The sequence below is a fragment of the Drosophila obscura genome, unplaced genomic scaffold (assembly GCF_018151105.1).
Source record: "Drosophila obscura isolate BZ-5 IFL unplaced genomic scaffold, ASM1815110v1 contig_1, whole genome shotgun sequence".
Taxonomy (NCBI): Eukaryota; Metazoa; Arthropoda; class Insecta; order Diptera; family Drosophilidae; genus Drosophila; species Drosophila obscura.
In genome coordinates, this window is record NW_024542679.1 from 7705056 (window position 1) to 7729271 (window position 24216).

The 24216-nt window shown below is 41.9% G+C and overlaps 2 protein-coding genes across 13 annotated transcripts in view; both read right to left on the minus strand.

Moving 5' to 3' along the window:
- LOC111080106 (phosphatase and actin regulator 4) overlaps positions 1–24216 on the minus strand; it is a 91200-nt gene that overhangs the window by 24845 nt on the left and 42139 nt on the right. For 6 of the 12 annotated variants that reach the window (XM_041593031.1, XM_041592995.1, XM_041592945.1 and 3 more), the window contains one exon: positions 2688–2753. The exons of 4 other annotated variants lie outside the window; for them this stretch is intronic. In XM_041593031.1, coding sequence (XP_041448965.1) covers positions 2688–2753 — 66 coding nt within the window. Of the gene's footprint in view, positions 1–2687; positions 2754–6940; positions 8148–24216 lie in introns of those variants that run through there. 2 more of the 12 variants (XM_022375551.2, XM_022375553.2) reach the window with 2 other exon arrangements.
- On the minus strand, positions 21182–22802 carry LOC111080105 (sodium channel protein Nach). Its single transcript, XM_022375550.2, has 3 exons — positions 21617–22802; positions 21372–21554; positions 21182–21309 (listed from the first exon to the last, which is right to left on the minus strand). Exons 1-3 carry the CDS (start codon positions 22599–22601, stop codon positions 21182–21184), a joined length of 1296 nt encoding a protein of 431 aa, XP_022231242.2. The 5' UTR covers positions 22602–22802.

Below are 24216 nucleotides of genomic sequence, written 5' to 3' on the forward strand. Positions count from 1 at the left end.
GTGGCTGGGTAGAAAGGTGTTGACGTTGAAGAGAAACGTAATGGAAAGGTTGAAGTTGAAGTTGAACTGAAAGATAAACAGCTAAAGATGAAGGCTCAAGAAGTTTCAGCAAAAGTTGAGTGGTAGCAACAACGTAGCAATAGAATGAGTGGAAAAGTAGTAGAAAATGCCTCTGGGGGAAAGCAGTTTAAGAAGAAGCAGCTTAAGCAGTGCAGTAGCTGTGTATGAAGCAGTAGAAGTGCGACTAGAATTTGTAGTTATTTATTTATACTGTAAACTGTAAACTAAGGCTAATCATAACTAAGATACAAAATAATATATACAATAAATAAATAAATAAATACAATAAATAAATAAATACAATAAATAATTAAATACAATAAAATAAACAATCAATAGTTTTATTCAGAGCCCTCAGGCTGGCAAGCAGTCTTATTAGAAGTTTTCTAAGAAGTCATACAAGAAGTCATAAAAGTACTCTCCCAGAGCCAGTAATAGTTAGGCATATACCTCTGCGTGTGTATGTACTAAGTACCAAAGAAAAAGATATTTACCAAGAAGTGCATGTTGGTTTCCACACATTCCTGCTCTTTTCCAACGTCCCATAACTTCCACGCAAAAAACACGTGCAAATAGTTTACCACTCAGTCCCCCAATTTGGGTGGCCACTTTTCACCCAGTGGAGTGTTTTCCCCAATTTCAGTTTCCATGCTGCAATTCCCGAAAGTCACTCGCTTGGGCCCACAATTAAAGTGAAAAGCGCGCAAAAAACCGCAAAATGTTTAACGAAACGAAATGAAACGTCACAGCAGGCAGGGCAAGAGCAGCAGAATGGTTAACACACACACACACACGCGCACACACACATGGAAAGACAAACAACAATACAATCGTACAATAAATGCAGCAGCAAATCTACACAAAAACCAGAGAGCGCGCGCGACAATTGTGCATTGTGTTGACTGAAATGCGAGGGGGGAGGAGGCAAGCACGAGGCAAAACGCTGTCCAAGGGTTAGGGCAAAAAGGGTGGCATATGAAGGAAGGAAGTGCACTATGGGGGGAGAGAGAGAGATAGAGATAGACAGGAGAGAGAGATAGAGATAGACAGGGGAGAGGTAGCTGCAATTGCTGCTTTTTCCACTGGCATCCTGTTGTCCTTCAACAGGAGCTGACCTTGCTCTTGCCACTTGCTGCTGCTGCTGCACACAGACACTGCCACTGTCACTACTCTTGACTGCTCCACTGCCACTGCCACAACTGAATCTGAATCTGATGCTGCTGCTGCTGCTGCTGCCTCAGCCTTCCTGTTACATTGCCACACGCGCCGGATGTTGATTCCCATGGTTGCATTTCCCTCTTTCTCACTCCTCTCCCTATCTCTGTCTTTCTCTCTCTCTCTTTCTCTTCTGCTGCTCTTTTTTGTCTTTACTTTTTTTTCTGTTTTTTTTTTTTTGCTGTGTGCAAGGACGCGGCAGGAGCTGATAAACAGACGCACACATGACTGCGCCCACGTGCCGCATTGGAAAGTGCGTTTCGGAAAGTTTTCAGCCCATCCTCCTTCTGTTGGTGGCAGGCGGCTCTTCTTTCCACCCCCCTTGCTCACTTCTATCCACAGAAAACGATTCTTAATTACATATTTTCGTGGCATGCAGCAAACAATGTTTTGTATGCAATTTTTTGGTTACTTTTTACACTGGCCAAATGCCAGCACAGCACACGGAATTGTTATGTAAAACTGCTGTAAAAATAAACAGCAACAACAGGAGTGGGGAATGTGCCACAGACAGCATAGAGAGATAGAGAGAGAGGCAGAGATTTTTGGGGGGAGAACTGTCAAAAATGGCAATTTAAATGCTGCCCCAAATAAGTATGCAACGTTGTGCCTGTGCGCCTGTTTGCCTTTTTCCAACTGTCTCTCTCTTTCTCTTTGTGTATGTTTGAGTGGGTGGGTGTGTGTGTGTGGGTGAAAGTAATTTCATTGAAATTGTTTTAGCAAATAGTTGCAGTTGCAGTTACAATTGCAGTGTTGCCAGCAGATATTCCACATGAAATACCTCGAATGGTCCATCCTCAGTATTCTCGCTATTGCCTCCTTCACTTCTTCACTTCTTCTCTCTCTCACCCTGCCACATCTCTGCGGAGAGTATCATAAATAAACGCTTTTCTATTTCCCCAATTTTATTAGATTACTTTCACTTGACATCTTCCACTCTTTTTTCTCTTTTTCCTTTTCCTCGTTGTTTGTTTCGCGCTGGCAGGAAAATACTTTTTCATTTTTCCACCATAGCGCAGAGATGATCAACAGGAGGAAAAACCGAGCAGCACCTAGAAGGGCTGGCTGGCTGGCTGGGTACAGTGAAGCCTGCTCCTTTGGGACAGATTTTGTCGTGACACAATAATTGATTACACTTTTGCCGCATTTTCATTGTGAATTGATGGCCGTCGGAGACACATTTTGATTGATTATAAAAAACGTACATCGCATGATTTTTAGGGGGTAAGAAAGGATAAAAAACAAAAAATGCAAGTTAAAGCTTTAAAAAGTGCATAAAATGTAAATGTAAAAATTAACTAAATTTCCACTAAAATCATTAAATCTTTACAGGAGAAAAAATATACGCCAAAACTATCCAAAACAAAAAATGTTCAATACAAAATAGTTTAAATCACATTTTCTTAGCTTACTTTGTAGTCTAATTCCATTGCTTCGCTTAAGATTGACAGCGTTTCGGCTCTGAACTTGAAACTCACCTTAAAATGGAAGAAAATTTAAGAAAATAAATTAATTAATAATCAAGTTCAAGACAATAAATTAACAAATGATTCAATTCAAGACAATCGATTAATAAATTATGAATTATCAAGACTTACATTTAAATGTAGTAAAACCCTTGAGGAAAACCAAAACCCCCATCAAATTGTGGCAGCCCCGGAGGCTTATAATTATGTAGTTAAATATTAATCGAAACACAATTTGTGTAATTAATGGATACCCCCTCGCACTCTCACTCACACTTTAGCCCTGTCTCACTCTTTCTTTGCCACACTTTCGCTGCGGAATATTTTGGGTTTACTTCTAATTATAAGCTTGCCACATTTGCTGCTTCATTTAATCGACTTATAGAAGCCACAGCAGCGCCACCCAAAAACTGTCCACGTGGCAAGCTTTATATTTGCCACAAACACACACACACACACCCCGATACACTCTTTTCTCTCTCCCTGTCTCTGTCTCGCTCTGTGTGGCAAATCACAAAAAGTTTCAACAAGTCACGCATTCAATTAAAAAGCTACGGGCATGCCACGCTCCCTCCTGCCACTTCTTCGCCTCCTCGCTCCTTCCATGATGACTCTGCCACTCTTTTGGGGCATGGCAGTGGCGGCAGGGAGAATGTTGAATGTTTGCAGATTATAATGCCGCCCACGCCTGGCAAGGCCTCTGGTGGAAAAGTTGGCTTATAATAAATACGAGTGGAAATACAAAAAGTACAGTGCCGTCCTGCATAATGCATTTAATTATTAACAGACGGCAGTGGCAGTGGGCCACTCCTCCCGCACCCAACTCTCCTGACAGTGGAAAGTTCACTCCTCCTCCTCTGAGGCAAAAATGGAAACTTTCCTGCCACATTAGCAATTGCAACACTGAAATTCCTTTGGCTCTCACTTTACACTCGAGTTTGCAGGCAGCACATGAAGCACATGCCACATGCCACATGCCACACACACACACGCACACATTCCATTAGACCTTAACCTACTGCAGAAACTACTGGCCCTGCATGCAAGTCAAACTTTCTTCGAAAGTTCCCAATTAATTGGCAATTAATTTTGAACAGCAACCGTCGACGAGCGTTCAATCGAAAATTCAATGGAAACTTCTTCGGTTTAGTCGTTGACGTTTTTGGTCATTCTGTCAGGCAAGGCAAGTTTTTCCCTCTACTGCACGAAGGGTTTCTTGTAGAGTTTTTTAATTAAGGGAAAAATAATTCGGAGTACAAGAGGCAGAAAAAGCTAACCGAATCAATGTATTTACGGGCTAAGCCCTTAAGTATATGAATTCGTGTTTCCGTTGAAAACTGGTTCCTGGAATCATCATATGAGAGTACTTCTGCAGGAAATAATTGGCAAACAGACATTGCCACATTTCTGGGAAAGGGTTTATTGAATTTTCGGATGGAAAGGGATTACCAAGAAGTAAGCACCAAATGCACCAGAGAATTCTCAGAAAATGTTGCAGAAATAATTTGACAGGGAAAATAAAAGGAGATGGGACAGAACCAGTATTAATCAGAGAAGGGAAAAAAGTGTAATAATCACAGAGGAAGAGACAGACAGATAGAGAGAGAGAGAGAGAGAGAGAGAGAGTGAGATAGGGGGGGAAGAGAGTGCAAAGAAATCGTACAAATTAAATTCCCATTAAAGTGAAAAGTGAAATGAGAAATGGAAAAAAAAACTCTTCACTTGAGGAGACTCTCAAAAGTTGTACCTTTCCCATCCAAGAACCCACTCCAGAACTAACGACGAAACATCCATTCTACCTTCCGCCCTTCTCTCTTCCCTTCCTTCCGTACCTTCCTTCCTTTCATCTTAAAGTTTTCCTCCATTAGGTGGGTTCTCCATTATATTACACAAGTTTTTTTTTTCCCTTTGCTGTCATTGCAAAAGCAACTGCTAAAGAAAATTTGATCGGAAAATTGTGCAGGCAAATAGTTTGCTAGGTAAATGGAGGCAAAAGCCAATAGGAGCGAGGAACAGGTAAAATATTTTAATAATGAAATGAATGCCTTATTCAACTAAAGATTGAGATGAAGGTAAAGAACTTCCTCACTCGCTCTCACTCGCTGACTGACAGACTGATAGACTGACTCACTGACAGACAGCTGGCCAAAGGAGACATGAAGGCAGCCCAAGCCTTGACTGTTTGGTCGGATTTATGGCTTGAAAATTGTTTATTTGATTGAATATTTCATAACATGCACTCGGCCACTGCCACTGCCACTGCCACTCTGCTCCATCTACCTTACCTGCCGCCTCCTTTTGCGGTGTTGCCTCTGGCCTGGATTCTGCCCTTTTCACCTTCATCTTCACTCACTTCGCCATCAATCTATTATGAAATCTCTGCTGCTGCTGCTGCTGCATTTCATGGCCTCCACACACACAGAATTTTTGGCAAGCTCGTGTAAGCCTCTCTTTCGACAGAACAGAATCTGGTATTTCGTACCTTATGCAATTTATGGTCTAAAATCATTAGCCTAATAGGTGGTACAGCCCAATGCCCAAAGAATTAGAGGGAACTTTGAAAATCACAAATGAACTTTTGGGTGAAGGAGAACATCCTTCAGAAATCAAGGAAAAGCATTCACTACGCTCCGCAAATTATTCATTCATTATTCATATTCCTTGAGTTTAAAATTCTCTAGAAATTAGAAAAGTTTATTTTAAATCGAAATATGTTATGACCATTCCCAAAACTATAATATTTCTCGTTTTTTATTTTCCCCCGAGGGCATCCAACAATCTCCATTCTCTCTGTGCTTGTCCCTGCTTCCATTTGCCACTCCTGCCTGAATGCTCCTCCTCCTTAATATGCAATTTCTGGCCTCAGAAGCGCAAATGCAATCAACTATCGACATACGAAATACGAAAACGAGGCGACAATTGCATTGAAACTTATTTTTATTGACATTTGCAGCACTCCCTCCGTTCTGCTCCGTTCTCATGTTCAACATTTGCATACATATATACAGACATCTCCATGGTAGCAGTTTCAGTGGAGAAAAGTGTGGCAAAGACGACAAACAGACAGACAGACAGACAGACTGACGTGACACTCACACGTCTGTCTGGTGTGCTTGTGCCACCCAATAATGGAGCTATTTACACGCGGAATCAAACAAATAGTTGCATGGACGCATGGGGCCAATTTGCCTGTCTTGTCTGTCCGTCGTGTTGATTGCCTCACTTTTTCTCTTCTCTATTTTCTTGTGGTGTAAGAAAACTTTCTTTATTCAGAGCTGATTTTACATGGGAAATTTTATGGTGGGAAAAGCGTAAAGCCATCAGGCAATCATCAATATAAAGAACCCACAAAATTCCAAATTAATTAAGGAATTAGTTCTATAAGGAAATATAAATCAAAATAAAAATGAGGGAATAGTTATTTTCCATAGAAGCAACAACTTTTGCTTAGAGCAGCAGCAGCAGCAGCAGCCATCGGAAAATCATCCACAGCGTCCACAACCATTGAGGCATCATTAAATGTACTTTCACTTTAAAGCCAAGTACTTTCTGTACTTTCTCCATAAACCATTAAATGTTCTCATGGATCGACAGTTTTGTAGCTTTATTTAAGCACAAATATGCACTCTCCACACGCTCCTAATATTCTTCTCATTTTTCAGCCACTCTCCCGCTCAATCACCATGGTGCTCCCGCCCTTCATCTGCGCTGTAAATCTCCCTCACTTTCAGAGCTGTTTGAAGCATAAAACTTTTCAATAAAGTTGCAAGCTTAAGCCTAATCGCCCACACCAAACCACACCCACAAAAGGCATCGCGCTATAGTCCCAGCCACATGCCACACGCCACATATCCCCCATGCCATTTTGGTAGCACGCCTCTTTGGACGCAGCTGCAATTTGGTCGTCTTTATGGCTTGACCACACCCATCACACACACACACACACACACACACAACACACTCTTAAAGACTCTGCCACACTCACACACACTCTTAAAGACTCTGCTACACTCACACACACTCTTAAAGACTCTGCCACACTCACACACACTGTGGCACAGTCCCTCCACTTTATGGCCGTTGCCATAAAACGTTGCAATGCCCATCGGCCATGTTTCATAGCATACTTTGGAGGAGAATTCTGTGGAGAATTCCCCGATTCGTTCTCCTCGCTTAAGCTCTCTGACACATCCGCTTACCTAAACTCCGCTTGACCGTGGCACGTGGCTTGTTGCTGCCGCTGTTCAATGTGACCGCTATGGTGGCCGTTGTCCGTGGCTTGCTACCTCCTCCACTCGCATTTCCTCCTACTCCTCCTCCTCCTCCTCCTCCACTGATGCCAGCTGAAAGTTTGCCAACAATTGGAAATGGTTTCTGCTGCCGCATCGGCATCGTCGTTGTCGTGGCCAGCAGTGCCTGCCTCTGCAGCTGAATCTGCGTCTGGCTGGGTGTCCGCTGTGGTGTCTGATGTTTCGTCTCATGGTTGCTGCCACTGGCACTGGCACTGGCACTGCCGCTGCTGCTCGTGGCACTGGGCAAGGCCGAGGTGGACACCGATGTGCTGGATCGCTTATAGCCTTCGGTGAGGAAGGCCGGCGGCGGTGTGATTGGTGGCGCCGGTATGCACATGTGCTCATCCACCGGAGAACTGGCGGCCGTTGACGGTGCCGTGATGCATTCCCTCAGACGCAATCCCCCAGCCACGGGCTTTAGTTGGTGGCAAGTACTGCTGCCGGTGCCGCTTGTGCTGCAGCTGTGGCTGTGGCTGCTGGAGGGCATTGGCGTCGGCGGTGTTGTCGTCTCATTGCAGTAGAGCTCCAGGTGATGCTTATCGCAGCGTCGCCTCCGACGTATATTCGGGGCAATTGTCTTCATTTTGGAGCCATTTGTTGTGCTGCCCCCACCGCTGTTTTGATGATTCCCGGATCCGGCGGACGCAGCAGCCGCCTGACGATTGATTGACGGTACGCCGTCTTTGGAATTTAAACGGATATAATGCACACGAAAGATGCGTACGGGCTGTTTGCTACCCTGTAGTTGTTGTTGTTGCTGCTGCTGCTGCTGTTGCTTTTGCTGCTGATGCTGCTGCAAATACTCTTTGTAGGTTTGTTTACGCTGCTGTGGCAGCTGTTGTTGGCGCAATTGTTGCAAGTTTTGCTGCTGCTGCTGCTGTTGCTGCTGCTGCTGCTGATCCTGTTGCAAGATCTGTTTCTCTTGTTGTTGCTGTTGATGACTGCAGGCGGTTTCGTATTGCAGCATTTGTGTTTGTGTAGCCTCCAAATTTTTGTTTTATTTTGTGTGTCTTTTTTTATATAGGTTTGTTTATTGTTGTAAATATAGCCCCAAAGTCGGCTCAAACATGTATAATATATAGCTTTGATCTTTGATAAATTTATAGAAAATAGTAACTTTTATGCATATACATATATCGTGTGTGTATATATATATATATATATTCTGGGTATATCTCTTTTGTATTTGTAGTGTGTTTTTATTTTATTTATTTATTTTTTCAATAAATGGAAGCTTTCAATTTCTGCGTTTTGTATCTTTTGTGTTGCGTTTTTGTTTTGTTCTTCTAGTGTTTTGCTCTTTACCACTGTTGCTTAGCTATCTTGCTATATCTTTTGCTTTTGTTGCTCCACTCTCCGTATCTCGTTTCGTTTCTCTGTTATTGTTGCTTTGCTTTGGCTTTTTGTATTGTAATTAACAAATATTTACTTATTTAGTTGACTTTGTTGCTTGTTTGGCTTTGCTTTCTTTTTGTATGCTAAATATTTAATTTTCTTTTAAAAATATTTTTACTTTTTTGGTATTTTGTAACGTTCAAACTGTAAGCGTTCTTTTTGGTATTTTTATTGAATATTTATATTTATATATTTATATATATTGTATATACTCTTTATGTCTATTGTTTAAAATTGAATTTTTGTTCACATTGAATGTTTTTAGTGTTTATTTAGTTTGAAAGCCTCTTTAACTGCTTTTGTCTTTTTTCTTTGCTTGTAGATAAATATATCTGTATAATTATGTGGTATATATATATGTATGGTATATATAATATAGTATTTAGTATTTTAGTTTAGTTGAGTTTAGTTTATAGTTAATCCTTGTGTATAGTAGAACAACCGACCCGTAGTTGACATTAATTTGCAAGTTTTGTTAACCGTTCAAGTAGATTTCTTCGTTTTCTTTCCTTCTGTTAAAATCGTAGTTTTTGTTGGTATTTTTCTTTGTATTTATTGTAGATTTTAATTGTTGTTGTTGCAGTTCGCTTTTTCCGTATTATTTTGGGTATATTTTGTTTGTATTTTTCTTGTTTGTTTATTTATTGTAGATTTGAATTTTTGTTGCAGGAAACACAATATTTAGTATGTTCTTTTTGTTTTGTTTGTTTGTTGTATAGTATAGTAACTTTTCAATGTCTCTTCTCCTTTTGGGATTATTTCTTTCTGTTTTGAACAAAAACAAAAATTGGAAATATATTTAATCTTCCTTAAGAGCTTTTTTTATTCCTTTTGTACGAGTTTCCTGGGTGATTTTCCCCGCAAGTGTTTGTGTCACGCCCCAATGGAAATTGCTAATCAAACAAATGACTCTAGGAGAATGGGACATGGCCGCCACACCACACTCAACTCCATACCATCATCCCTCTGATTCCTAATGCTATTATGTAAATGTTTTTGGCAACCAAAAAATTAATGGTTCAAAGGCGAATAAAAAAGTTGAGGAAGGCCAAAAACAAAATACACAAAAAACAAAAAAAAATAAAATAAAATAAAAGAGGAGTAGCTATGGGATGCCAAATATTGATAGATTGAGGGGTTGAGTTGTCGGTTGGGTTTTGGTGGTGTGGCATATTGATGCTGCCACTGAAACGTGACTGAAATGTCTGAAATGTTTTGCAATTAAGAGAGAGAGAGAGAGAGAGAGAGAGAGAGAGAGAAATGACATTGAGGGAGACAGAGAAAGTGCAGAGAGAGAGATAATGTAATTTTGATGTTATTTGCGGTTTTGATGGGAATTCAATTATGAGAAGAGGTCTCTCTTCCATATGCTGTGGCCAAGACAGAAACAGAGACAAATGAGGCATGCAATCAAGCAGAGAAATGTCCTGTCATAGCACTCCACTTATCCCCAATCGTAGTCCTAGGAGACAGCTACAGCAACAGCAACAGCAAAAAGGATGAGACAGAAATTCCAGATACTGGTAGGAGCAGCTGTTCCATTCGATTGGTGGCGCCTCTGGCAGGCGATGGATGCCATGGCGGCTATCGAGTTGCCTGCGCAATAAGCCAATCAATTCAGTGTCAGATGAACTGCTTCATTAATTTCACTTGCAAGAGCACCCGAAAAGCAGCAGGCGGAGGGGGGGGGCAAATGGAAAACGAAGAAAGAATTATGCCAGAGCATGCCACAAAAGTCACGTAAGCTTTTTTGCGGGGTCGTGGCAGCAACCAATAAGCCGCTGCTTAGGTTTTTTTTTCCACCTACTAGAACGAGCTTGGACCAGGGACCCTCTGGAGAAAAGACAGGATTCCCCCTCCCTCTCTTTCTCTTTCTTGCTCTGAAGGACACTCCAGAATATGGCATCCACAGCAGCTGCTGCTGTGGCATTCACCGGATATCGATGGCCATTTGCTAGGGCCTCCCCTGTCTCTCCCATATTATTATTTATGTATCTGAGAGATACACGTGCCTCTCCCCAGGTGCGTATCCCTCTGGTTTACTGAGCAAGAGAGCGGGAACACAAGCTCCCCAAGTAAATAATAATTGTGGAGTGGACCAGAGGATAACGATGTAGAATTTTCCACTTGAAGCGGCATTTCCTTCTCCTATTTATCCATCTATATCCGCCCTCTTTCTATATCCCTCCCTCTCTGTCCCTCTCTCTCTCTCTCCATATATCTCATCCCTCGATTGAGCTTCGACTTCTCCTAATTGCAAAACTTTTTCCATCCCCCCCCCCACATCACCCATGAATAATGTCTCATGTGAGTGGTTTTCCTTCCTGTTTATTCTTCTGAGCCTCGAAATCAAATTGAAATTTTCGGTGATTTACTTTTCTTAGTAGCAAATAAAACTTATAATTGAATGGCAATTTCCAACATAGAGGGGCGTGGCACAAAGAGTATGTGCGTGCGTGTGTGTGTGTGTGTGTGTGTGTATTCCGGGGAGTATGTGTTAGAGGAAAAGCTGACTCTCCAAAAAACAAACATTTATTTTCATTATTTTGCATTTATTTTCTGAGTGTGAGGAGGAAATACTATAGACCAGTACCCATCACTAATGCGATTAAATAGAGTATTATAATGGGAAACACAATCACTTTCAAACGATTATTTATTCCAATTGACTTCTAAAGCGAAGAATTGATTGATTTGGGGAATAATTTAGTGAAAAAAAAATATATTCTGTTAAGTAATTGCAAGTGAAACAATTTTTTTGTTAATTTAAATTTCAAGGCAATTAGATTTAATCAGATCATCGTATTTAAATCAATTATAGCCAATTTTAATTCTAAAGCCCTCAAAACTTGTTTAATTGTTTGAAAATTTTAAATTGTGTCGCAGAAACTTTAACTACTGCAAATTTTATTCGCATTTATGATATGTATTTAGTTTTTGAGAAATTTAACATCAAATAATATCAACAACAATTTCTCTACATTTTCTGTTAAATCGCTGTTTCAAAACCCTCTTAAAACAATAGGAGAATTAGCTTTTACTTAAACAAAAATTTACATTACTTTAAAACACTTAATATTCCCGCACAATTTCCCTTACGTTTTCACAATTTTCTTTTTTGTTATTTCAAAGCACACAAATGTTGAATATTGTTTCAATCTACATTGTTGTTTATTTCGTTGTGTCATTTGCATAAATTCCGCATAAAAATACACTCAAATTTGTTGAAAACATTAACAAGAATTTATTGGATTTTCAAAGTCGGGTGACAAAAACACCTTGACTTTGTGCCTTGGATATTTTGGCTCTTCTCTGTCGCCGATCTTCTCTGTTTTTTTTTTTTCGTTTTTGAGTCAATGCACTTGTTAAATTTTCCAATTTATGATCCACTCTCTCTCTCTCTCTCTGATAATTTATTTTATATATTTTCCCATTGAAATAAAAGAAAAAGTCATAAAAGCCTACGTTTTTGTGCAGACATAAAAATTGTTAAATTAACTTTTTTACACACACGCAAACACACACACACAAACTCTGATAAACAGTTTAGCAGCTCGTAAAAAAATGTACGAAAATTACCAAAAAATCAGGAACGGGTCTAAAACCGAGGGAAAAGTCAAACGAGGGGTTTGGGGGGAAGAAAAACAACAACTCAATGAAAAACCGAAAAGTCGCGTTTGGATTCTTCGTATCACATCACATATGTTTCGTTGCTTTTTTGTTTGATAAACATTTCTTGTGTCTTTTGTCGCGCTTTTTAGTGGTGAATGTTTTTGTTTGTGTTGCACGTTGCTGTTGCTGCTGCTGATCGATCTCTGCTGTCTCTCTTGCTCAAAGTTTTTTTAGATTTTCTTATGCTTTGGGGACTGTGTGCTGTTGCGGCCGACGGGTTCGAGAATTGCCAACAAACTGATGCCAAACGGAAGCCGTCCAAATGTTTTTCATGACACGGGGCGACGGCAATGGCTATGGCTATGGCTACGGCTACGGCACTGCGGCACAGCAGAGCGCGCAAACAAGCAGCGACAGCGACGCGAAACCACACACAGAGGACGCGTCGTGCCACCCAAGACAAGTGGAGACACCACCAAAGGCGGCAGCGGCAGCGGCAGCAGCAGCAGCGACAGCGACAGCATCAGCCGCTGATAAGAAAAGAGCGAGAGAAAGAGAGAGAGAGCTTTTTCCACCAAACCAACCAAATGAAAGACAAAGAGAAAGAGTGAGCGTATATTTCTCTCTTAACAGAGAACTGAACTATTGCTGCTGCTGCTGCTGCTGCTGCACATTGGTCTGTCAATTAGCCACACAATGTTGCAAGACAATGGCGCCATAAGGCAATTATTAATGACACTTTTCAAGCCTTTGGATGGGATGGGGGTTAGAACGTCGCCTTTCAGTTGAATAATTTAGGAGATTTAGCAAAGTTTTTAATTGAAATTGAAGCCAAAGAGAACGCATTATATAAGAGGATAAAGGAACAACTAAGGCTAAAATGGAGGAACAACTAAAGCAAAAACTAACAAAATAAAAAAAAACTGTATTGGAGCTAAAACTAGTACAGCTATGAACATTCAAAATACTGATTTATACATTTATCTATGCCTAAATTATGGTTGAAATATAGCTCAAGATCTTTCCATGTCATTCGATGGTACTAACTTAAGTCCATTGCAATTTTCTTTAATAGAAACTTCTTAATCAGTTAATTCTATGAACATATTTTTTATTTGATCACCAATTCCACTTTTCACTTTAATTAATTAATTAATTTATCATGAACATGAGTTTTCAAAGAGTATTCGGCGGTATTTATTCGGTATTAAGATCTTTGAAAGTTTTTATTTCTATTGAAAAAAATATTTTCTTGCTCTATTTGTGAATCATTCGTAATTCTTTTCATTCAATATTCATCTGAATATCTCGGAATATTCACCTGAATATCTCGGAATATTCATCCAACTACTATGGATATTCTCCTCTATCCATATCATTCCGTGTTCATGTTCCTCTTTTCATTCCCATGAGCATCTCTGAATCTCTGAGCCCAAAATATTGAAAGAGAGAAAAAGCTCTCTTAGCAAAAGCAAAAGAATAAAAGCTTTTTCCTTATCTCTCGCTTTCGCTCTTCCGTTTGCTGTGGTCGGTCTCTGTGTGGGTGTGTGGGTGTGGGTGTGTGTGTGCTTTGTTTATGCCTGTTTGTTGGCCCGGCTCAGTCGAGTCCTGCCGTCTCCTGGTCCTCGTCATAGTCCGTCCTGTTCCGTCCCATTCCGTCCGTTTCCCGCTCTGGCTCTGCTATGCTCTGCTCCGTTAATGCACACCACAGTCGTCGTCTGATTGAAATCAACAAATAGGGAGGAATATTGCGGCTACTCAGAGGGCGTGTGGCAGGGGCAGGAGTGGGAGTGTGGCAGTGACGGAGGCAGAGGCAGGGGAAGGCGAGGATGTTTTGTGTGTGCGTCAATGCAGCAAATGACGAGGACGACGACGACGACGATGATGATAATTCCACCACTGCCACTGGCTGCCACACGCTCTGCTGCAATTGCCATGTGCCATGGTCATGGCCATGTTCGTTCGTGCCTCATGGCTATTTATGTTTGTGTTTGCCTGTTGCACATCCATCTGCAATCTGCAACAGCAGCAGCCACACAATCAGCAGCAGCCATCAGTGGACAGTGGCTACAAACCACAAGCCAAAAACAAATAATCAAATATCAAGGAACTGAAACCCACACCCCCCAATGCACCCCCACCCCCACCACCCCAATAGCGATATTAAGCATACAATTTGCGAACAATAAAAACCCCAACAAAGGATGGAAACTGTTTGGTGTTGCTGGTGGTTGCTGGTTGGTTGGGCTACTCTTTTATGGCCGAATTTTCTATAGACAGAGGCAAAACAAGTTGATGAATTATTGTAATTAAGTGGAAAGAAAAGCGCACAAATAGCAGTTTTCCAAGAGAGAGAGAGAGAGAGCCAGAAATGAAATTAATACCAGAATGGCATGTGGCAGGCAGGACACAAGGCAGCAAATTAGTATTTTTTGGGGGCAGAGTCATTAGCGGCGAGAAGAGGCCTAAAAGGGAGCACCAGGAGCAGGGGGCTAAAAGCAGCTCGGAATGGGTCCTAAAGGAAGAGCCAGATGAGACCTACCAGAGGCTCGAGTGGAGGCCTAAGGAGGCGCTGGCAATGGCTCTCTGATGAACAAACACTTCACTCATATTTTTGTGTTTGGCACCGAAGTCGACTGTCGCCTGTCTGTTTCCTGGCTACCCATGTCCTTGGCCATGTCCTTGTCGTATGTATTCCTGTGCCTGTGCCTGTGGCTGTGGCAGGGCCTCCTCCCCAATCAATGTCAGGCGACATCATTGTCACAGCATCACAATACCAGCCAACAGCATTGTGGCAGCAGGAAGTGGGCCCTGCCCTGACTGATGGTTAAACAACATCTAAAAATATGAGCCATACGGACATTGATTTGCATTGAAAATGTGGCACGTACTCTTAATCATATTTCTCATCAATGGATGCACCATGGAATTTCCATTCGAAGGACACAACACAACAGCACAACAGAACAAACCAAAAGCTAATCAAGGACGACGTGGGCTGCTCTGCTCTGCTGCCTCGTGGGGGAAAACCAAATCAAAGTTCATCTTGAATGCGCAACAAATGCGAGCCACACAGATGAGACCTTCCTTCTTCGTCTTCGTCTTCTTGTGAAGGCGAGTCCCTTGCAGGAGAGGGCCAGAGATTGTCTTGCAGGAGAGGGCCAGATATTCCCTTGCAGGAGAGGGTCAGAAGTGGAAAAACACACAAGTTTATGGATTCTGGGCTAAAATATGTGTGGCATCCACGCAATATGGGGGGCACGGAGTGGATTGTTTAAGGACAGCATAAAGAGACAGGGATATGTTTCAAAGGCAAAGAAAGAGTCTGGTAGATGTTTCACAGGGAAAGGAGAGAAAGGGAGCTATATTCAAGGCAGTAGAAAGGAACGCAAAGATATTTCATAGCTCTAGAAAGAGAAAGAGAGATGCACCAGGGACATGTGGGACAGGGACAGGGACAGTGGACAGCAAGCGAAAAACTATATGGCGAACGTCCTTCCGTTTACTGTTTTTCTTTTTCCCTTCTGCATTGACAAGGTCCAACCCGACACAAACGGAGGATGGGCAGCAGCAGCAGCAGCAGCAGCAGCAGCAGCAGCAGCCGCAGCAGCAACGGCGGCGGTCTACAGAAAACAATCCCAAAAAGTATGGCCGCCAGCGGAGAATAAATTCCAAGTAAAATTAAAAAATAAATACCAACAAAAGATACCAGAAAATCACAAAAACAACAACAGCAGCAGCCGAAAATGCAATTGAAAATTGTTTGCCGCAAAAAAAAGGAATAAAAAAATATAAAAAAAAAGAAACAGAAAAAAAAATACAGCAAAAATATTTATACAAAAAAACAAATAAATATTCTAAAAATAAGAAAAGCAAACAAAAATACAAAAAAAAATACCACTAAAAATAAGGAAAACAAACAGAAAATACCAAAATAAATGCTAAATAAGAGCGAGACAAAAATAACTAAAAATAACAAAACAAAAGTAGAAACCAACAAAAAACTGCTTACATAATCACAAAAATACACGCACACGCAGTTAGAAAGAGAGAGAGAGAGAGTGAGAGGGAGGGAGCGGTGGGTGGGTGGTATAGAAAGAGACAGCGTTATGTTCTCTCCGATGAGTGAGAACGGGAACGGAACGGGAGAGAGAGAGAGAGAGAGAGTGCAAGCAAGCCTTGAAGCGCCTCTGAACTTGGATTTTCAATGTTTTGTGTGCGAGACTTGAACTTGAATTCGCTTTTTGCCGACAGTAGTGGTCGCACGTGCTGGTAAAAGCTCGCCCCGAAAGCTTTCCACACTCTCCACTCTCGCTCTCTCTCTCTCTGTTAGTGTCGCTCTTAGCTTGGCACTTGACTTTCTCTTGCGCTCTCTTCTTGCGACGTTTTTTTCCATTTAAAATGCAAGTGACGCAAGTTATCAAAAATGTATCAACAAACAGAGAACAAGCGAAAGAAAGGGGAGAGAGAGGGTTCGGGCAGCAAGCAACAGGAATAACAATTGTCTGTGGGTGTCCTCAGATGAGTTAACACACTCTCTGCTAAACTTTTCCCACCCATATTTTTCCCTCCTAAAGCTCCTTCCTTCTCCTCTCATTTCTCTTCTTTTTTTTGTGAGAAAAACTATTTTAGTTCCATAATTTTTGATAGTTTATTTTTCCATGGATGCAAACAGGTTGTTTGCCCCCCGCAAACGAAAGACAAAAGGCAGCCCCGAGTAGCAAAATTTTCAAGCAGTTTAAGCCGGGCTAACGGGGCGTATGCCCTCATAAGCCACCCACACACAGCAAGTGAGAGAGTGAGAGAGAGAGAAAATAGTGTAAGAAATCTGCTTTTTCGTGGCAGTGGCAGCAGCAAAGAGCAGAGCGCCAGTGAATTGGCCAAATTAAATTTTAATAATTAAATGCAGCCAAAGGAAGGCTTTTCTTTGCCACCACGCCCACACAAAGACGCCGGGGTAGAAATCCTGGGCACGTGCAAAAATTTGCATTCGAAATTTGGTTAAGAAACAGGGCCGCCATCACCCCCCGCCCAAAACAAAAAGCCTGGGCTCCTTCCAAGCACATGCCGTTGCATAAATAAAATCGCTTTAAGGTCCCCTCATCTACATACCCCTTCCCCTGTGTGTACTAATCCCCCCCCGCCCTTTTGAATGACAATGACAACGTCAACGGATGATGCGGATGACTGCCACGAGGCGGCAATGTCAACGTTTGATTGAATGGACCGTTTGCCGTCGCAATGGGCACAGTCCATGCCTCAATCGCATGCCTCGAGGCTCTTCCTCCTGAAGAGAGAGAGTGTGTACATTTGCATAAGACTCGGGGACTTATACAATGGTCAAAAGGTACGCACGGAAGAGTATTGACTGGCCTCCTAATTCGGGGAAGTGAAGGAAAAATCTCTTGGACGGTGGCGCAGAGGTGCTGTAAAGCAGAAATTCCGATACAAAGTAGAGCCACAGGCAGGAGAAAATCCTATGGAAATCAAAGTTTCAGTTCAAGGATGTGAAAAATTCGATGGGAATCCTGAGGTTTGGTTGCAAAAAAAAAAATATGTTTTTGCGTGGGTGGCAACGAAGCAACTCTGACAGAAACATGGTTTGGGGGACACAAGCGGAAAATCTGTTAGCGAGCGGCTAAGTAAATCATGTAAATCAAAAAGAATGAAGGAAGCCCATGCATGTCAGAGGAAAAGGCAGGCTTTTTATGCTTCCATCTTTAAATCGATTACGAATTATGTGAAATTATTATGAAGGAAAAAAAAAATCCCAAGGTTGGGCAGGTGGAATTTACAATGATTAAAAGTTGTATGAGATTTAATCAGAATAACAGAACGCCCACATACCGAAAATGCCTAAGATGATTGTCATAGATTATCCCTAAATAGAAGCTCGAAATGTGCACCAAATTAGACTTTTAAATTACAAGAAAATATCTCTAGCTCAGCTTGGGTACTTTTCCTTCGGTCCAAGCTCCATGCCATTTTCCTTTTGAAAAGTCACTTTAATATGGTCGCAAATCATAAATAAATGTATATCATTCACCTACCATAACCCCCCTTAGGAGCCATAGTTATCCCTTGGAATCTACCCGCCAGGCAAAAGCTGACAAAAATAAACTAAAGAGAAGAATCCTTGGGAGCGCACGCAAGTAATTCATTTTTATGAGCTGCCACAACTTGTTGGCTGTGCGGCTCTTTGGCTATTTGGACATTTCGGGGCTTAACGAAAACAAATGATAATCATTTTCAGTTAGCTAAACGGAAAAACGGAAAAAGCGGAAAAAGGGAAAATGGCATGCAAATTTAGAGGAAAACCCAGAGTAGGAAAAATCTTGTAAAATACACTCGAACTGAGAAAGGAAAACCTCAAGAAAGCAAAGCACAAAAGAAGCAAAAAAAAAAAAAAAAACCAAAGAACAAAAAAAAGTAAAGTCCTTGTCATGGCCAAGGTTGTCTACCTTCTCGGTTGGTTGGTGGTGCCACAATGTTGCAACCTTCGCCTGACCAGACACAAACACACACACACAGCTAAACAGAAACATTCTCTCACAGACGGGCCAACAATGGATTCCGGCGACAGACGACAACGGAAATCCTGCAGAGAGAAAGAGAGATATGCAACACACAAAATACTGGGGCAATAAATAGTCAAACAAAAGGAGCAGGACGACAGGACCGGATGACAAGAGGACACTGCAGACAAGTCCAAGGATAATCCTACTCATAATTAACTTTCTCAACGACATGTCGAATGTTGCAAAACTGAAATTGAAATTGCCCCCCCACCCAAAACAAAAAAAAGTCCACGAAACGAATATAAATCAAAAAGGTGGGGGCATGGCATGAGGGGGGGGAACACAAAAAACGAGAGATTGTTGCACAAAAATGCGTTGTAATTGCCCCGAAATCAAATGGCCGTAATTTACGGTGACAGGCGGAACGGACAGTCCACAACAGCAGGAGCCACGAAGCAACAACTACAACATTTATTTATGCAAATCTTCTGCTGGCCCCCAGGACACACAAAAATGTGACTACTACGTGTGTAGAGCCCTGGGATGGGTGGGTGCTGTGTGTCTGCAGCAGAGCTCTGTGTGTTCTGTGGCTCTGTCTGTGAGTCCTGTGGCTCTGTCTGTGGGTGGACACACTGGTCGGAGAATGGGAATTGGCCAAAAATGTTCCATATTAGAATTATGCAAATGAGCTGACAAGCAGCAACATCCACAGGCGGAAGGTCTCTTGGCATTGAGGTTCACTTTTTGGGGTGGTGGCTGGTCATGTTTCCTTATGTGATGAGTGTAACCCCAAGGATGGCATCCAATCGGAAACGTAGTCCACAATATTCAATGGAGGACAACAAAAAAAGCGAAACGGCCGAGTTGACGAATTTTTAAGCATGGGAAAATGTGTGTTGAAGCAGTTAAAGCAGTGAAAACGAAGCAGGTCTTCAGGCAGTGGGTAAGAAGCTTAAAGATGATCGATGTTTATGTATTTTTTAGGCTACCTTCCATTATCCAAGAGAAAAAAAACACAAACCTAAAGTCATATCGGATCTCTCACCTTTTTGCACCATTTAAAACCAGTTACCAATCGACCTTAACAAAATCAAAACTATTCCAATTGACTGTAAGGCGACACACATTAGCCAAGGGACCAATTCTATTTTCCTCCGCACCCCCACCCACAAAATGGGGTCCTTTATATGGCTGTGCGTCGGGTGAGGAATGCCTTTGATCAGCAGCTCATCAGCCGAGGCAAAAAATAAATGTATAGAATAATGTCAGGGCGAAGCAAAGCCACATGCGAAATACCTACTTTCAAAAGGAATTTCTGCCACTGCTGCTGCTGCTGCTGCTGCCGAAGGTTCTTCTTCAGAGAGATATTTATGTATAAATTTTTTTGTGCTGCTGCTCCGTTTCTTTTTTTTTTTTTGTTTTTTTTTCGGCACAGAGCAGAACAGGAGGGAGATGTGTGAGAGCCACGCGAAGGTGAAGGACGTCCGGCATGTCCTCGCCTATGTGGAATCTATAGGGTATGCAACGGAGTGGAGTGGATGTCCTTCTTATCCCCCCCATCGTCTTTCATGGGCGGTAAATCAGCGAGGCTTGAAGCTTGAGGAAAATCACTTAGGAGCATGACGCGGCCTGAGATAAGTTGGCGGTTTTAAAATTAATGGAGACATTCGCCCTTCGCACACACGCCATGGAGAGAGATAAAGTGGGAGGGGCAAGCAGCTTTTAACAGAAAATGTGGGCGTGAATCAGTGGCTAACCCACAGGAGGTCTATTAAATAGGAGGACCCTACCCTAGGCTGCTGCTGCTGCTTAGATTGCAATTTTCTCTGTATAATGTGGCACATGATGTGTATTAAATATCAAAGAAAATAAATCTCAATCTATGGTAAAGCCATTCACATATTTTCCTTTTGTTATATTTCAATCGATTGAAAATGATTTGTGTGGCAGTTAAAAAATGCCATTAAAAATCATGAAAATACAAGACAAAACATTTAATACGTTTCAACTGTAAAAATTCGTACAGTAAAAGCTTACCCAGACAGCTTTTTCCCATGCCAGAGCTTAATTTAGCAAAGTTTTTTGCCATAGAAAGCTTCGACAAAGCTTTTACTGCCACTTAACATGCTGTTAAGTCCCGCTGTTATGGGCACAACAAACAAAAAATTTTTACTTACTCTAAAAATACGTACGAAAAACCCACAAATTTTCCTTAAGGAGAAAACTCACCTGCAAAAAAAAAAGAAAAAATATAGAATTAGATTTTCAGTAAAGAATAAAAAATGTTGTGCGCTGTGTCTTAGAAAAAAAAAATCAATACCAAGACAGTAATAAAAACGCACACACGCTGAAGTGCACTTAAGAAAGGTACAAGAGACAGACACACACACACATAGAAACAGAGATAGAGGGAGAAAGTGTGGGACAGAAAAGAGACAATTTTCTGTGTTATTCAGTTGTCATCAAGGGGGCGCACCCTCCCGCCGCCAAGGCGTTGAGGCAAAAGAAGGCTCTGTAGACCACTTAACCTTGATGATCGGCACACGGCGCACATCCCCTGCGCACTATCCCTTAAATTACACAAAAATGCAGTCATTTCTTTCAATCATTATTTCTTTCTTTATTAGTTTATTTGCTGCTGCTGCTGCTGCCGAAAGTTTGACCAAAAGCGAAAGACCATAAAGTAAATCAACTCAAAGCCACTGATGAACGAACAGCCAATGCAAATGCCCAAAACACCGCCAATATTTGCTGCAAAAGAAAGCCGCAAATTAAAAGAAAAACTACAGCGTTTAATTGGGCATTTTGCTTACACAAAATCTGGTACCAATGATAGTGTTTATCCTGCGCATAATTGCTCCAGCGGGGAGCCCTAAAGCGTAGCACAAGCGTGCTCCTAAAGGGATGCATATAGCCGAGGATACTTTTGTGCAGACTGTACAACATTTGATTGCAGAGCGGCAGGCAATGCGTACACTGATTGGGTGACCAATTCGCTTAGGGAAAAAGGATACACATAAAAGAGGGCAGAAAGCAGCCTAGACCACGAACTCCTTACCCTGTACCATTTGCAGACAGGCAATGTCCTCTAGCGTGCAATACTTTTGCTTTAATTTCGCATCTCGCTCAAAGGGATATGGCACACACTGGCAATTCATTAGAGAGGCCTTGATCCTGCACTCCTGCAGACACTTTTCCCGGCTGTCACCCTCATGGCGAAAATAACAGTCACGTCTATTCACAGGATATTCGCGTAGCTGCGCATTAGCCTCAAGTTCCATGACATTCACTTCCACGAGTGAATTTTCACCCTGCCCAATGGTTATTCGGCCCAACCAACTGGAAATATGCAAATGGAAACCGGGAGAACTGCTGCTCTTTTCCATTGGAAATTCATCTTCATGGGAGGTGTCCAGCGACAGGAAAAGTTCACCCGTGATATGCCTGTCCCTTAAGACACAACAGTGTCCATAATGTGTGGCTTGCAGCTGAAATATCTCTGAACAATTGATGGTTACACGATTCTGCTGACATTTGAGTATCAAAGCAGCACAGGCGGGCAATAGAGTCAACAAATGGAGCCGCATATCGCCCAAAAATCCCAAAGATTCTTGCAGTTCTTTTGCCTCTGCTGCCTCCACAGACATGGGATCCATGTAGCCCTCAAGTAACTGTATCTTTTGCCACCAATAACCCAACGATTTGTCACTGGAATTGGCCAACATCTGTGCATATTCCTGCATCTTTCTCTTGCTGAATCGATGGCCACTGCAGAGCCCAATCGAAGGCAACTTCAAGCCACCATGCTGCCCAAAATCTCTCTCGGAAAGCACTGTTATCGTCGAGTTATCCAGTAGTTCCAATATCATGGCAAATACCGCATATCCCGCAAAGAACAAGACACAGCAGATGAAGCAAAACCAAAATATACGCTGCACGCGACGTCGCCTTATGAAATACAACAGACCGAATCCATTGAGGCTCGTCTTACGGAAATACTCGACGACCGTTCGATTGAAAGCCACCACCAGGCGGGAGGACATTCTGCAGCGTACTAAAGCGATCCTCTAGCACATTTTGAGTCTTTATATGTGTGTGTTTGCCTCCTCATGATTATATGGCAGATAGTTTTTGGGGTGGCAACAAGTGGGCGTGGCAATGACAGCGGAAGGGCGTGCACTACATGCAACCAAATGTCAACGGTAATTTATTGCCACACACACACACACACACACACGTGCATCGCAGTGGAAGTATCACGCTAATGCGCGAGAGGTTGCACATTAATGGGGAAATGGGGCATATAATATGCAAAATAAAGTGGTCTACCAGGGCATTGAATAGACGAAGAATGAATGCTCTAGGAAATAGAAAAAGGCTTTAAGGAAGAATTGCTAAGGAAAAGGGACGTTGGAAGGGACCTAGGAAAGCCACTAAGAAGGGAACTTAGCAGAGGGAAACATGAGAAAACTGCGTAGAAAGAAAATATTTTGGAAGCTTCTGCAGAAAGAAATCATTGAATAAATTAATGAACTTTAAACGATAAATATGCGGAAAAAAAACTATTGCGGTAGAACTCAGCAGAAACTTTAGGAATAAACTACAAAAAAAAAGCAAACGAAAAGCAACTATAAAATGCAACTAAGAAACGCAGCTGTGGCACGAATCGTTGGAAACTAACAACAACAGAAACGACAACAAACAACAATCTAAGGAAATTGTGCAATAAACGTTAAGATTAATACGAGTACCCTGCCCTGTGCCCTGCACTCTTCCCCTGCAATGCGGCTCGCACTGTATTACCAAATGGGGTATACTATAAACTAATCAGACAAACTAATATATAAGTATATATATACGTGTACTATGTGCTCAATGTGTGTATTGCTTCTCTTCGTATAAAGAGTTAAGCAAACAAGAAGCAAGCATGCGAGTCATGCTAGCCAGCCAGCCAGCCAGCCAGCCAACTAGCTGGCATGTAATCTTGTCGACGCTCGTCTCTGGCAATCCAAACACCCTTTTTTCCCTCGCCATAATCTACCACTCTGATAGAAAACCCCCCCAGTTTCCCCGCACACTGATAAAGACCAGTGGACAAACAAGTTTCAAGAGCTCAAACGCAAAGCAGAGAGCAGAGAGACAGCCATGACATGGGGAGAGCAGCAAACTACTCGTAAAACTTGACTAAATAAAAATGAACAGCACAAAAATTCAATAAGAAACCCACACACACACTGAATGCATTCACACATTAATTCATGAATACACCCACGCGAACACACACTCACACATGAGTGCCCCATGAATGGGAGAGGGGTAGTAAACCGCATCAACCTCCCACACACACACACACACACACACACCCACAAATAATTTCCGGTTCAATTAAACGCTTGTTTATTTATTATTTATTTATTTATACGAAGCTTCTAAAGAAGGCTAAAGGGGTGGAGGTGGCAACTGATTGGGTGGGGGGGCAGTGGGCGTGGCTTCATGTTTTTTTCCCCCTTTTAATTGTGTGGTGCGGCATGTGGCATAGAAGAAGAGCAGCAGCAGCAGCAGCCAGCTAATGCCACTAATTTGTTTATGAATGAAAAAAGGCAAAAGAATATATATTGAGGTAATGTCAAAGATGAAAGATTTGAGCAGGAAAATGAT